This window comes from Osmerus mordax, chromosome 15, assembly GCF_038355195.1.
Source record: "Osmerus mordax isolate fOsmMor3 chromosome 15, fOsmMor3.pri, whole genome shotgun sequence".
NCBI classification, from domain to species: domain Eukaryota; kingdom Metazoa; phylum Chordata; class Actinopteri; order Osmeriformes; family Osmeridae; genus Osmerus; species Osmerus mordax.
In genome coordinates, this window is record NC_090064.1 from 10,294,368 (window position 1) to 10,310,781 (window position 16,414).

Here is a 16,414-nt window from a genome sequence, read left to right on the forward strand (position 1 = left end):
GGCAGGCACTCATGATATGCTCATTGTGCTCCGTGTGCTCAATTGACTGAGAAGAGGGGATTTCCATTTACATTTGGTTTATTTCGTTTAGCAGATGCTTGAATCCAAAAGCACCGTGCAAAATGCTGCACATAGGAAGTACACTAGAATCAAAGATTAGAAGTGCATAGGTCTACAGTCGTTTAATGGTTAGAGGCAAGGAATAGTTTGTATTTACTAGCCACATTGCAATGTAACTGCAGCTCAGCTACTAGGCGTGGTGCGCAAAAGCAATAAACCAAGACAATAATTAGTGAAACATTGTCGAGCTATTTTGTCAGTCAAGTATGGCTGGCACATGGAAGCTGCGCTCTTAGAACAAAGACAAGGCAAGCCAAAACCACTAAGTCTACAGCAACACATTAGGGATCTTCGTTGGCGGGGTCAGGAATTCTCCGTTTCACATTTCTATCATTATGTATTCTCCATTGTTGTTTCTTTTTCCTGTTCTTCAGCCTTGCCTGGCCGTAAACATGCTGAATTATGTGTCACTGCTGTGTTGTGTTTACTGCCCAGATTTGATTTGCCTGCCGGGGAGGAGAAGTTAAATGGGAGGAGAAGTGAAAGATTCATGACTGACATTGTACATACATTATACCAAATAGGATTTCCAGGACTCAGGAGCGTATTAAAGATTTAACAGGATTGTTCCATTCCAACCAGCCTTTCATCTTTAGCTCGTCATCTTCAGGTAAATACATGTTTTACGCTAACAAGTGAATTATGGCGCTAATGATTATCTGTAGCACTAGGATTACTGAAGTACTGTGGCATTCAAAGGAAGAGACCATCTTTACCACAAGGTGTTAGTGCTCGGCCGTCCCCCTTGTTAGAGAGAGAGGGCGTGGGGTGCTGCAGACAGGAGGGGAAGTCTGTGGTATTAAACGGCACACAAACAAATGAAGAACCTATTAAAAATGTAACATTCGTCTTCCGTTTCCAAAATAAAGCACAGGGGAGTTGCAGAGGAGAGGGGAGAAACATTCCAAACGCGCAAAGGGAGGTAGATCTGAGGGATAGGGGCAACAACAGCCTCAAATCAAAGCCAGAAAACTCAGATGAAAAAGAATTGGTTTTGACATTCTCAAATAAACCTTATGTTCTGGTTTGAATGGCCTACAAGAACTGTGTTGTCCTTAATGTTGTGTTAACACACATTAAACAAAGGGTAAAAACACATTTCAAAGCCCATTTCACCGAGTACCTCCACTGTACCCGTGAGATTATGCCACTGATTAATCTCTAGAATCTCAAAAATAACAAATTCCCTAGGATCATAATGCCCTCAATTCAAAAACCTTGGTTTCTCCATTCAGTAGCACCACCAGTGCAACGAAGGTGCACATTTACATATCAAAGGGCACGGCATCGCGTCTAGAATTTCAAGCATATTCTGTTGTGATGTTGAAGAGCACCAGCACTGACATGAGAGGAAGTCTGTCTGTCCCCCTTTTACAAATGTTGCTCTGCCGAGCTCATTCTCTTCCTCCGGGTGTCCTTTACAGTGGTGAAATGTACAAGGCACGTCCAAAGGGGTGAACTGGGCCATATTTACCCATAAGTCTTTGGTCCAAGCGTAAAGTAGGGCATGTATTAGAGAAGGTGGAGGGATACGTTCTGACAGGCACCAGTGATTGGGCCATCCTTTCTTTCCTGCATGAGAATCCCTCCTGGCCCCTCGATCTTATTTGATTCTTTCCAACTCAAGGGTTGACACATTAGCAGTGCTTCTTATTAACTCAGACTTTCTCTCATTACCCCTTTTCACCCCATTTTGTTCCTGTTCCCCAGCTTTTCCTTTTTTTTACAGGCAGAAGCCATTAAGGAAAGATACAGTACCAGCCAATACTGGGGTCCATCATGGAAGTCAGAGACATTAAAAGGCCAACAGAGCTCTTGACATTTTTTCGCACCTAACCTAGATAACCCATGTTAATCTATCGGATTCCATCTTGACATTTAATCATGGTGGATGTCTCTTTGTTGTGACGATGCTGTGAAAAAGACCTCTTTGACCTCCATCCCTCAGTGTCCTGCTTCTGAGGCTACGATGGCGAGTGTTTGGATGACATCATCTCCTCTGCAGACATGGGTGTCACTAGATGCTTCTTCACTTCCAGGAATCCGTACAATGGTGTTTTCAAGCAAAAGCTCCTGACCTTAAAAAATGCTGAGGATGAGACTTGATAAAAGTGTCCCTTGGCTGAGTAACAACAGCCACAGAAGGCACACTAAAAGCAGTCAAGAATATTTCAGTTGGACAGAGTTAATAAAACTACAATGCAATAACTCTAGTTCTAGACATGAGTCAGTAATTCTGCCTCTAATAATCTTGAAAATCGTTTTTTTCGGGTTTTGTTTGACATATTTTGTTACCAATGTGTATTCCTGCCAATGCAGTGCCGTAGTTGCCCTACCTGTCTTCATCTTTAGGTAGCTGCTCTTGTGAGGATTAGACAGAGTTATGGCAGAGAATGTTTGGGTCTACATCCTAGTTGCGGTATGTGGGTCTTTGTGTGTGTGAGTGCCTGTGTATGTGTAGTTGGAGTGTTGTGTCATATCTCCCCAGGTCTCCAGTGAGAGTGTGTCTAATGAGGCATCATGTATACCTCCTGCTACCCCCATCACCAGCAGTAACACCCCACCTGCGCATAGATTTTAGCTGAGCTCTGCATTGATGCTTCTGCATGTGTGGGCACTGGTGCCTTTTTTTCACCATAATGAAACCCCCCCAAAAAGTGATATCAGCAGTTATTTACCTTACCAGCTGAACACAAAATGTACTTTTTCTAGATGTTAACAATAGCTCCATAAGATAAGATCGCTTTCCTTTTTCATCTAGCAACCGCCTTTGGTTGGAACTCGACGAAGAAAAGTGTTGAATGTTGTTACCATGGAGAGCGTGATCTTTCTTGCTGTCTTGTCTATCCCTGGGAGAGATTGAAAGCGACGGAGTGTATTTCCTGTCCAGAGATCCAATAGCTGCGCCCAGTGAGTTACATCTGGCTCACTGTAATCAAACCAATCATGGCGCCTGATGGGCAATGATTGCTCTAAGATTGGCTCTGCTTCACACAGCCTCTTTTTTGTCCGACACCTGGTCTAGAGCTGAAGTTACAGAACCGTGGATATGGAGGCGAGACAGGAACCTTCTGCCATCCCTTCAGTCAGATCTCAGCAATGCCTCTGATGGTTTAAAATGCTTAGCCGGACGCTGTATAGCCTCAACCTCTAGCTATTACAGACCAACAAGTCATAGCATAAACGCATGAATCCATAGCCATCCGTGTTTGCTCACTGACATAAAAGAGCATTGTGGCTAACTCTCGGCCTCGCATATTCTGTGTCTTCTCTTCAAATAGCCTCACTCTCCCTTCACTATTACTTACTGTTTTCACATGGGTGTCTTATGGAACTTGAATATGCCAAAGGATTTCCTGGGGTCTGGGGTGAAGAGATAGCATTTGCCTCTGTGGTGTTAGTCATTTTCAAATACACAGAAAAGGAATTTCTCTCATGTGACTAAGGGCCAGGGGAGCGTGACGGCAGGCTCATGCGAGCACGGCCGGTCACACATGAGAAGGCAGGAGACGGGCAGAAGCACAAGCACGGGTGTCACTGCCGTCGGATGTTTACACCTCTCCCGGCCGCAGACACGGCTTGCTATGCACTCTCAGCACTAGCTAATTGACCCTGTGCTGAGATGGTGAGAGACAAGGGAGTCAGAACCTGTATGTCTTTGGATTTTGCGTAGAGTCGAGTGTGACTGAACCACAAAACATGTCAGCCTGACTATCTCACGCTTGTTTTTTGGCTTTGGGAAGGTCTAGGCCTATTTGATGATCCATGTTCCTTCGTGACTTTTTTTAAAGAGACTACAGAGGATTTAAAAGCTATAATGGTATTTTTCAATTACACCTTTATGGGGTCTGTTCAAGCCACATGAGTGGGGAAACCAAATTTGAAGATATAACATTCCAAACCAAATGGTTGGAATGTGTCAAAAGCAATTGACACAAACACTGCCTTAATGTCAATTTATGTGGAGTGCTGTGGTACTCCAAATAAAAGAGCATCATCTGGATTTGGAGTACCTTTTTAGTGTGTCAGCACGAAGAGCAGCACGAGAACAAAAACAGCAAAAGTTGTTTAACTTCAAAAGTTCTTTGTGGAACACGTAATCCTCCTCGTCTGTTTCCTTCTTTTCCAGCCTTTGGACTACGAGAGCAAGAAGTCCTACACCTTCAAGGTGGACGCTTCCAACGCCCATGTGGACCCGCGGTTCCACAGCTTTGGGGCCTTTAAGGACACAGCTACAGTCAAGATTAACGTTCTAGATGTGGATGAGCCCCCAGTGTTCAATAAGGCCTCCTACATGATGGATGTGTATGAGGACACGCCAGTAGGCACCATCATCGGAGCTGTGACTGCTCAAGACTTAGACGCCAGCAGCAGTCCTGTAAGGTACAGTTCAAGTGTTAGGAAAAGGTCCACATACAAATTGGAGGTAGCTTGAATGTGGGGTTCTTGTACAGTACAAATGCAACCCATTTAATGTTGTCTCTTTTTTATTTTTCATCTACATGCAAACGCATACAGGCACACACAGACAGACTTGTATGTTAAATACAGCCAGAGCACTGCATTGTGGACACGTATGTCCCGTGCAGTGTGCTTTGTTAAAACATTTATGAAAAATGTTTTGTCCTCTAGTCTATCAGTTATTTTCTGCTCAGATTGCTTTTGAGTTCTTCTACTCATGATTTTCCAAGATGTACAACAAGGGGTGGGCCACAAATGGCAAAGAACTTCCAGTTGCATAAAGAGGTATATTTGTTTTAATATAAATATTTAATTCCATAAAAGACAATGGAAAAGCCCAGGCAGAGTTTGTGGTACAAAAAGTGATGGCTCTCTTTTGTTTAGTACTTTACTTTATCTGGAGGGATTTAATTATTCACAAGCTCATCGGTTGACATTGTTCATGTTTCATCCTATCAGAGAAGTGATTCATACACTCTACTTCAAAACAGTCCAATGCCACTCCATGCATAGGAGATTGCACTTTTAAAGTTTGACTCAACCTACTCTTCCTGATTCTGGAGTGCAGATCATTGAATCATTCTCCATGGAAAAAAAACAAAAGGCATAAATATTGCAGCCACTCCTATACTCAAATGTTCACGAACGAGACCTCAAGTCTATATTACTCTTAGGTATTTCACTCATATCTTTCTCATATGTTGAAAGGTCATGAAGATGTGGGAGATTTATATATGTGGTCGTAAGCTTTACCACTTTGTCATACTTTTAAAAGATATATGCAATGATGGAGGAAAAAAAAACAATATCTGAGATGGAGTCATGCTGTATATGTATTCAAATATGCATGAAGTATTCATGTTGTAACTGTTGGTTTAAGATGTCCTTTACAGAGCACTGTACATCTTTCACTGTCCAATAATACATTTTATTCCCAAAAAATCTTCACACTGAAAGAGTATAGACATCCAAGTTTGAAAAAAACAAAAACATCAATGGTATGATCAATTATCGTAGGACTTCAAGACACAATGTTTACAAGATTCAAACAGACAACTGTCAAAAAGGAAACTTCATTGAACTCTAAGCTGACTGATGGTAGTTGAGATTTACCTATAAAAAACACCTTCGGAGCTGTACCCCAAGGATAGATTAGAAGCCTTGAAGTCTTTGAACAAGTGATCAGAGTTCTTGTGTAATATTCATCAAAAAGAATGAGGCTGAATGTTTTTGGCAAGATCAGGTCTACATCAAGGCTCCTCACAAAACAGGGTTAAAGAGAGGTCCAAGATAATTGCTAATCTCACTGAAAAATACTGACAAAACACACAAAGTACATAGCTCCTCCACATGTTTCTTGTATACATGATCATGCATCCGAAAGAGCAGGAGGATGTGGCTACGCCTCTGTCTACAAATGACTGACACAAGCTCTACACACATCAGACAGTACTAGGAGAGCCAGATATTATGAATATTCATGATACCCCATCACATGCCATTCAAATTCAGAACCACCATGAGAGCATTTCACATTCAAATGGGGCAAGTACACAGAGCCAGCTTACAGTGATGCAGCAGGGTAAGGGCACACCAGCAGGACAATCTGCCAACTTCTTGGATCCCTGCAACTATTCAATGAACACTTACTAGCCCTGTATATATATTTTCTCAAGAATATGGAAATCGATGTTTTAAACTATTTATGGTGCTCTGAAAGACATTTGGTCAGCATAACATAACTGTCTCTTCATTATCGCCTTACTGTGTGCTGTGTGCCTCTGTCAGCTATCTTATTGGGGAAATGGATCACTATTACACACTATCCATCTAGTCACACATCACCCTTTTTTATATGCCAACAAGCAAAATCTGTGTGGATCCATCCCAGTTATCCATGGTGAGAATATGGCAATGTTTTACTTTGTATTCAGGTATTCCATTGATTGGAAGAGTGACCTGGACAGTTACTTTGACATCGATCCAGTAGAAGGGACTTTATCCACCAACGAACTCCTGGACAGAGAGAGCATCGCCCAGCACAACATCTTCATTGTGGCCACCAAACTTAGTAAGTGCCATGGTGATGGTGATTCATGCAGGTGCCGCTGTTCTTTTTTCCGTCGTAATCAGTGTGAATGATTTAACACGGTTTTACTCAAGCCAATAGTCAATCCCATTTCTGTTGGTTTACGGGCGACCATAAAGCACGATGACTCCCCTAGAGCGTGTACTGTCAGGACATTGTCTCCTCTAACTGAGCTCAACTCTTCTTAGTTTCTTCAACAATATGTTAGTGCCCTCCCTGACTTCAAAGTGAGTATAGTGTGGTATAAAAACAATTAAAAAAACGTTTAATTTTTTCATGGATTGGAACTTGCATGCAAATGACCTGGTGAAAGCTGGACAGCCCATGGCATGTGTGGAAAAGGTGATGTAAATTGTGACTTTAAAACGTGTCATCAAGCTAATTATGTTTTTATGAAGGAAGTGGAGCAAATTTCCTGATAAATAAGCAAATCCATCGTCATCAAGTCATCAAATCGCCTAAGAGCCGTCAAAGTCATTATCTCTGAGGCAGGCTGGTGCTCAATCAAAATTACCCTCGCTGTATATTCATTAGGATGGACTGTGAAATAAGGGCCGTTAAAAGTTGGGTGTTTTATTGCCTTGGAAACTGGTATTAGTCACTTCCCTCCACCCCACCAACCACCCCTGCCCCTTTCAAGGTCACCATAGAAAAAATGTTAATGTTCAGATGTGGGTCGGTGGTTGGTGAAGGCCCTCAGTGGTGAAGGCTCTGGGTCAGGGAGTGGGGGGGGGGCAGCGCATGCGTTTCAGACTTGGCATGTGGATCTGCACGAGTAGAGGCCCGTGGGACCGTACCCCACCTCATCAGCTCCCCATCATGCACCTGTCCAGGCTTCTGCTAGCTGCCAAACCCACCCCACCCCTCCTGCCCCACCCCCCCATCCCTTACATACACACAGACACACACCCACACTGACTATCTTCCTGGAAAGTCCTCTTTCCCACTGAGAGGACTGCATTCAGGTCCAGGCTGGTGCCTGCATGCGGATGCTGACAGTCACTGGATGGTACAGTACAGTAAGGCCTAATGAAAGCCATACATTATACATAAATCTGGGACTCCCTCTGGGATCAGAGTTTCGTAGCCGAACCTTTCACTTCAGATCAGTTTTCTGTGACCTTGCAGCTTGGCAAAGCAGCACATTATGGATCCTTGATGGCTGTTATCAGTGATACATCTCGCTGCCATCATATCTGTGTGAACTGACATTTCCTCACGCTAAGGGCCAACAAAGAAAAGACAATTCAGCCAAGGCCTCCTAACTGCCCCAAAGGAATACAAATGGAATACCATTATTGCTACTGTGAAGACAGAAAATAAGGATGCGGAATATGTACTAAAACTTGCGTGATATACAGTCGGGACATTGATTTCAATCTATGTGGGAAGGAAGTTATGGAAAAACAGTTGCTGACATCACAACAAGAGCTCTCTATTAGATGTCACTGTTTGTCCCCAGACTACACTGCGTTCAAAATGTGTATTATTATCTAAGTCTAAATCTTCCCAGCATTTCCGTGTGAACCTTTACCACATCCTCTGTGATTCATCACGGTCGATCCCTTTCCACTTCTCACTCTCAGTTATTACACCATCTGTTATTGTTTGTCCATTTACAATTTGGTGATTAAAGGATCCCACATTGTGGGAGTTGTGTGACATTTACCATGCTTGTGTGAGGTATTGTACCTGCATGGACATCTAACCTTAAGATGCCGGCAGTGGCTGAAGTCTCTCAGATCTCTATAACCGCTGCCAGACACTGCAGTCATGCAGCAAAATGAGACCACTGTCTGCAGCTCCTCTGAGGCACACATTTCACAGTACTGACGCAGAAGGCGTTGTAGTAAATGTGTGGGCTGCAAACGTATAAGCCACTGTGGGAGTTTATATCCATTGACCATTCCTAAATTAGTAGAGAAAAACCTTTTCATTCACACTTTCATCTTTTGATACTGACACTTGTCTTTACTGGGACAATGTTTCCGTGCATGTTTGTCGTCTTTGTCTACTTGTCTACGTATTTGCAGTTTGGTTTTGGATGCATGTTATTTAATTTCTTATACCTTCTAGGTGTTGAAGTGCATCTTGGTAAACATGCACAAACTGATGAGTCAGACAATCATGTTTTTGTATTGCATTCGTAGTCAGTTAATCCATAAAATCTATGTGGAAATTAGATATAGACTAAATTTACATATAGAAAGGCTGTTTGATGAAAACATGTGTGATAGCTAATTATATTCAAGTATGTCTTAAAATTACAAGTCTATTCCAAGATTATGTACACCTAAGTAAAATGCTGATGTTTAATAGATTTAAGTAATCCAACTATACTATTGCTCCATCTAGTGGGTGAATACAAACATTGACACAATCAATAAGTCAGCAAATCAGTTACTTCAATGCCTTTACCCTTCAACTCTTTAAAGACCCTGGGATAATGTACCATTCAACCTTTTTTTCTGAATTGAGTCATAAGCAATCGCATTGTCCTGCTGTACAACTTTGACCCTTTTATCAAGGTCTACTTTTCCTCCTTCTGTCATCACAAATCTGCAGTTGTTGCACAAAACTTTTTCGAGGCCAAGGGAAACCGTAGGGGACCTTGATAGAAAGAGATCACAGGGTTTCTTCTGGCAGAGCATCAATGTTTGTGGTTTGGTCACTGCCACACAGCAAATCCCATACTCTATCATTTTTACCTGGGTGGGAAGATTGCTTTTTCCATCAAGGTCAGGCAGGTTACTAACTGAGCCATAGCTGTATCTGCCCTTCCGTTGGGGAGATGTTCCTACTGCGCACACATACACACACATCTACACACCCACACACAGCCAGCACATATGCAATCATAGATACAAATGCAAAGTACACGCACGCAAACACACACACACAGACTCTAAGCCCCAACTAAAGAGCAAAGCCCATTTTCACGCTAAATCCATGAAGTTTACTTTACTTTGACTTTCGCATTTAAAAGAATATTTCCCCAGAGCTCGAACAATATTGTAATCTCATAAAAGTAAGACAGGTTATTGTTGGCCTTTCCCCAGAGACCTTTCCCTCAGTAATTAATATGTGCCTTGCATCTCTGCAGCACTCCCAAGATAAAAATATGTTGCAAAGCCAAATGAAAACCAGCTTGTGCTGGCTTTTAAAAGGATATCCACCAGCACAATGGACATACAACCAAGGACAGGTACACAGCTGGCTATACAGCTGGCTATATAGCTGGAACATTCTTTGGTTAGTGTTCTCTGACCATTTAAAAATGACTGTTTGTTGTTAAAACATTTGAAGCATGTGCCAGCTAACTCAATCTTTAACGGTATGCAAATTCCAGGGTTGCAGTTACAGAATATAACCACCGGATGTCAGGGCTGTGTAATCAATTTCCAAATGATTTCCATTTCATTCTCTCTCCACTTTCTTCTTTTTATTTGGTAATACAAAGTGTAATTCCACTCTGTACTACTCATCCAATTCATCAGTGTAATTATTCTGTTGCTGTTTTATCATGTTTTACTTCTGTATTATATATATATATATATATACTAATGTGTTGTATTTTTGGTTTTGCTCCTCAGATAGTCCTGTTCTAACAAGCAAAGTGGCTGTCACTGTGCATGTCCTGGACATTAATGAGTTTCCCCCTGAGCTGTCCACTCCCTACGACACCTATGTGTGTGAAAATGCCAAAGTAGGGCAGGTATGTTGTCATTACGGGAGTGTGTGCATGTGGGTGCCAATATGCTGTGTGTGAATTTGTTCATGTGTGCACATGTGCACATAGCTGGGTGTGTGTGTGTGCAGTACACGTGTGTCCAAACACGTGTCGCTGTCGGCAGGGATGGTTTTGACATAGCTGTGATTGTGAACAAATAGACAAGATAGAAATGAGACTAAGGAAAGGAATACCCATTTTCAACCACAATGCATATGTGCCACTGTGGGCCAGGTCTGAACATATCTCAAACCATCTGCATGTGTGGCTTATGCCAGGCGGGATGTGCTTTAAACATGAGCGGGCGAGTTCAGAGGACACTGTATATTTGGGATGCAGCAGAGTATTGCTTGTGCGCACTGTAAACCACCTGTGCCTACAAATGAGCTCATTAGCAGATATCTACATGCAGTTAGCGTTCTGAGCAAGAGCAAGGTTGGCGCTTGATCAAACAGCTAGAGACTCTCCCATCCCAAATGAAGGATTCTCTGCTCATCCTCGGATGTGGTTTTCCTGTCTTCATATGAGACCCCATGGTGTGACCACTTTCAATTTTGAACTGGACTTTTGTCTTACCATACAGGCATCAATCATAGCTGTTGTTTACCCCTCACTTTACCCATCCTTTCGTGGAGGGGGCTGTCTTTGACTTCAATTTTCTTCCATACTGGTAGTTTTCACAGCATGGGATCCAGCAGTTTTTTCGCACAGCTGGGAGATAATAAAGAATTGCTGATCTACACTTGTAAAACCCACCATAAGTTGTCCTTGATGATTGGCTTTGCTCGCGCTGCCAAGGAACATATACAGGTAGCCCCCTTGTTCAGAAGCACGTCTTGCTGTGCCGCAACCTCCCATGATAAGTACTCTATAACCAGCATGGTTCCAAGTGAGGGAAACAACTCAAATGTCCATGTGAAAGCATAGTGAACGAATACATGAAAAAGAAGCGAGGCCTCAAACTGTGATGTTCAACTGAAGTATGCCAGGGGTTTGCTGAGAAAAAAGTTTGTTTCTAAGTTACTTGGACTGGAACAGCAACTACTGAATCAGTACCACAGCATCAAGAAAAATTATTGTTTGCCATGGATATCAAAATACAGACTGTGTTTTAAATCTTCACAGCATGTTGCTTTGGGGATCATTGTATTGAGAACCATGCATGTAGAAGATCTTGAATTGTTTTGTTTTTTTAGATCAGTAAAGGATTGATATTTCATGTACCATATTTGCACCTTATTTTGTATGGACATTGGTCCAGAGATAATCTTTCTCTGACAGTTATTGTAGTTTATTGTGAGGCAGGAAGGAGAGCCAGCATTAGTTGTAAGCAAGCTTGGCAGAGTTTGATTACGTATTCATAGGAGTCGGTCTGGGAATATATTCACTTGGAAGAAGTTTGGAGAAAATGTTGAAAGGAGCTAGATTTCAATATTGATGCAAGACTTTAAAAAATGTTGAACACATTTAGTGAGTCAAAAAATATATAAACTTAAAAGAGGGTTTCCCAAAAGACCGAGAACCTTATTTGTCTAAGCATTATTTAAATAACAGACAGAGAACCATCTGTTTCTTTCTTGCTGAGGGAAATTCAATATTTTCTTTAAATCCCAGAAACACATTTAAGGGTTATACAAAGCAACTAAGCTTTTAATGTAAGTGATTAAGTGGTAAACAGGAGTTTGGAAAGAATGCAATACTTAAATGAAATAGTCATACAGTATGCTACAGTTGTTTTATCTATGGAAATGTAGTCAATCATTTGCTGAGCACTCTTTTCATTAATATTCTTTGTATTTTTTGTAATTATAAATATTTGCATTTCCACAGGTTATTCAAACAATTAGTGCAAAGGACCAAGATCTATCTCCCATTGGTCAGAAGTTCTCGTTCAAGTCACCAGAGGATGAAAACAAGAATTTTTCCATCCGGGATTTTGGAAGTGAGTTTTACTCATACTCAGTTTTCACTTTTAGCTTGTATGACAGACCTGTAAATCAATCCCAGGTTTCTATGAAAAACACATCATGTGGCTATGATCATTACTGTAATAAATGATTCAGTCTTATTGACGCCAATATTTGTGAACAAGTTGCTTACATCTTTAATAAACAGAGATACAGCTCTAGAATGCATGAAAGTCAAATGTATTATTCTAGAAAAGCATAATGACACCTCTCATGGGGTATAAAAGATGGCCCTTTGAAGTCTTTCAGGCAGGGAGGCTCATAAAAAAGTAGGACATGGCATGGAGAAGTTGGAGAGACAAATGCATTCTTCCACCTCCACGAGTCCTGGGTTGAGCCACTGATCCAGTTTTCCCTCATGGACACACCGTCTCTGGCTCTTCACGGCTCTGGGCATGCCAGGGTGCTGCCAGACGCAATCTCTAGATAGAGGGGCGAGATCTGATAAGGACAGGCAAGCTCCGGGGGCAGGTCTGGCGAAGAAGACAGGTGAAAAAGAAGGGGGGGAAAAAAGAAGTTGAGCGTAACATGCTAGGTGTGCTAAAAAACGCCTGACCCCTGTATGTCAGAGAGTCCAAAGCCTCGTCAGTGGAACCAGCCCTGGCAGGGGTCAGACAGTGGAGCTCCGGTGGACAGGCCTGAGCAGGTCCAGCCTGAAACTTCTCCCCAGGCTCGTGTCCACTGTCCTGTTCTATTCCTCAGACCAACATCACACCCAGGGCCGCATTCCCCACCACACACCCCCTTGGTGGATTGTTTGTTTATTATTTAGCAGTGCTTGACTCGCTGTTTCTCCGGAGTTTAAAATCACAAGCACTCCCCTGGGCTCTCAGCGACAAGATAAACTCGGTCCTGTGGGGCTAAAATACGTTTTCTGTAGGCACTTCACCATGTGAAGTTATTCCAGGCTTTTGCTCTTTAGAACAGTAGATAGTTTCACATGCCTTTATGTTGTCAATGTGTGATGTGTTGATGTTAGTAAAGGGTATATTAGGTATAAAGAAGGATTATACCGTCATGCCATATCCATAGTTCTAAAGTGTGTGTGTGTATGTGTGTGTGTGCATGCATGCATAATATTTTTGTGTTACAGATAATACAGCCGGAGTTGTGACCTGGAGGAGTGGCTTCAGAAGACGTTCTCAAGAAATCTACTTCCTGCTGGTGGAGATTGAGGACCGAGGCTACCCGGTCCAGGTCAGCACGAGCACACTGACCATCCGTGTATGTGGCTGTGACTTGGACGGCTCCCTCCTCACCTGCAGCGCAGAGGCCATCTTTCTCCCTGTGGGACTCAGTACAGGAGCTCTGATCGCAATCCTTCTGTGCATCGTGATTCTACTGGGTGAATTAATTACCTTTGATTTACCTTTTGAAAATGTTTTGGGCTGTGTTTTTTTAAAGATGACTTACAATTTTACCTGAAGTGAACACGTTTGATCTGATCATGGAAAGTACATTCAAATTTCAGCCAGATCCAACCCTACCTCCTCCCAAACAAACACACACACACACACACACACAGACACTTACCCTACTGCCCAAGGTCAGAGTTTTAAAATTGACTCCACCACTTAAACAGAGGAACTCATCTGCATAGCACAGACGATGTAAATAAGTCTTTATGGCCTTGTTTCCACCGTAGTATGTGTGGGGTGGTAGGTTGTTAAAACAATATATTTTTTATGGTCTCAGTGAAGTGTGGCCTTGACCATGATGAGGGGACAAAGAAGCTAAATCTGTGGCCGTTAAACTCTCCAGCATTTCTTTTCCAATCAGAGAGTTTGCTCACAGTATGCTGGTTAAGACAAGGGGATCTGAATCTTAATGACATTTGAAGCCAGTTAATGCCTTTACACTCCTACAAAGGAGATCTGGAGGTTAACAAAGTAGGCCTATAGTACACGTGTGGATTTGTGAAGGTGAAATATGTGGAAAAGGTCATTAGTGCAGACCAACATGTCCTCAGGGTTAGGCTGGCACCACCGATTTTCAATAATGTCATGCCGTCCTAAAGATAGAAACTGTGCTCAAAGATAATCAGAACACAGGAAGAATGCTTCCTGGACATCATTCCCGTTATTGTGGTGGATTTGTCAAGATGACCCAGTTTTTCTTGGGGGGGGATCAAATTGTCGACCACAAGGGCCTTACATCAACAAGAACAGGCTGTTCTCTCCTCACCAACCACACCCGCACAACTGTAGCTGCATCACTGAAGGAAGGCGCATAGATAATATTGACTTGCGTGAGATACAGATGGGTACCACTGGGGGGCACTAGCACACTGCATCAAGTCTGTCAAACCAGAAGATGATTGGAACAGACGATGGAGAGGAAATGGTATGCCAGTTCTAATAAAGTCGATTGGGTTTACACTTGGAAACTATTTATTTACTCATTTCAATATAATAATTTCTCTGTACGGCTCTCCCGTCTGGATATTACTCTAAAGACTCATATGGGCATTGTTTCCTGCACTATATTGATTGGATGAAAGAAATGTAACTATGTAGAAGGATCCTACTTTCCCTTTCCAATTATACTATTAGACTAGTGTGTGTTCAATAGGGGTAACCCCTGATTTATAGATCCACATGATTGTACATTTGCACTGCCACTAACTAATAGCATATTTGATACGCTTGATAGAGTCTGTGAGTATTATGCTGTTCGTTATTGTCATGTTTGCTACTAATGAGCCATTCTTTGAGATCCCATCACTTTTGACAGGAAACATAGGCAGTTGCAAAGTGTCACTGATTTCAGATTCTAATGTGGGGCTAATCTCCAAATTCCATCTGCAGTTATTGTGGTCCTCTACGTGGGCTTGAGGCGCCAGAAGAAGAAGGAGACCCTGATGACTTCCAAGGAGGACATCCGTGACAACGTGATCCACTATGACGACGAGGGCGGCGGCGAGGAGGACACCCACGCCTTCGATATGGGCACCCTCCGTAACCCCAAGGTCATCAAGGAGAACCTGTACCGGCGTGACGTGAAGCCCGAGGCCAAACCTGGGGCTAAAGCCCCCGTGTCCCAGGACAGTGCTGACATCCGCGACTTCATCACCCAGCGTCTGAAAGAAAATGATGTGGATAACTCGTCCCCTCCCTATGACTCCCTGGCCACGTATGCATACGAGGGCGAGGGCTCGGTGGCTGAATCGCTGAGCTCCATTGAGTCTTTGGTCGCGGATGTCGACGAGGACTACAATTACCTCAATGAATGGGGGCCGCGCTTTAAAACCCTGGCAGGGATATTTGGAGAACAGTCAGAGACAGTAATGACAGAGAACACACATTGATGTTGTTACTTGTAGACTCCAAACATGGACATGAAATTGGATTGTTTTGGCTTAGAACGTTTTTTTTTATGGTTTTAAAAAAAGATTTGTAGCTGTTTATTTTATTTTCCATATTGTTGTTTGCTATCCCAAGATTGTACAAAAGGGGAGTAGTTTGATAAAAAGAAAGGCTTTCAATTACAGTACCTTTTTATAGTGAATGTTGCTTTGTCTTATTTTTTTATTATTTTTTATTACTGATTGGGGGATTAAGACAGAAACAAAGAAAATGCTAGTGTTTTCTTTAACATCCTTAAAAGTGCCTCAATAGATTTGTTTAGTCTTTTTTTTTCACTGCACATATCCAGTCTATTCCAATTTACAATCTCTCTCTCAGAACACTTAAAAATAAAGGTGGTCACCTGACCATGGAGTGCACGGAACCTCAAAGGCACGTCTCTCCCAACTTTATGAGGACAGTTACGCTAAGTGGCCCTATTTGGCCAAAGATATTTTGAATGTTATTTATTATTGTATTTATTTATTGGCTGTATTGCCTTTTCTTTGTTTCATATTGTTTATGTATTTATATATTTAATTCTTAATCATCACTGTCTGCTTTTTATTTTTGAACACCTTTTGTAATTATTCAAGACCCACATGGAAAATGAAAGTTTCAGTCAGTTGGGTCAGATGTATAGACTTGTACTTGTTGTAAAAAAAAAAGATAATTTAGGGCTAAACTAAATAATACAGTCGAG

At 42.1% G+C, this 16,414-nt stretch overlaps 1 protein-coding gene across 1 annotated transcript in view; it reads left to right on the forward strand.

Moving 5' to 3' along the window:
* LOC136957360 (cadherin-12-like) overlaps positions 1-15,674 on the forward strand; it is a 34,530-nt gene extending 18,856 nt beyond the window's left edge. The window contains exons 6-11 of the mRNA XM_067251242.1: positions 4,250-4,503; positions 6,516-6,652; positions 10,264-10,385; positions 12,231-12,342; positions 13,461-13,712; positions 15,175-15,674. Coding sequence (XP_067107343.1) covers positions 4,250-4,503; positions 6,516-6,652; positions 10,264-10,385; positions 12,231-12,342; positions 13,461-13,712; positions 15,175-15,674 — 1,377 coding nt within the window. The remainder of the gene's footprint in view (positions 1-4,249; positions 4,504-6,515; positions 6,653-10,263; positions 10,386-12,230; positions 12,343-13,460; positions 13,713-15,174) is intronic.
* Positions 15,675-16,414: the final 740 nt, after the last annotated feature.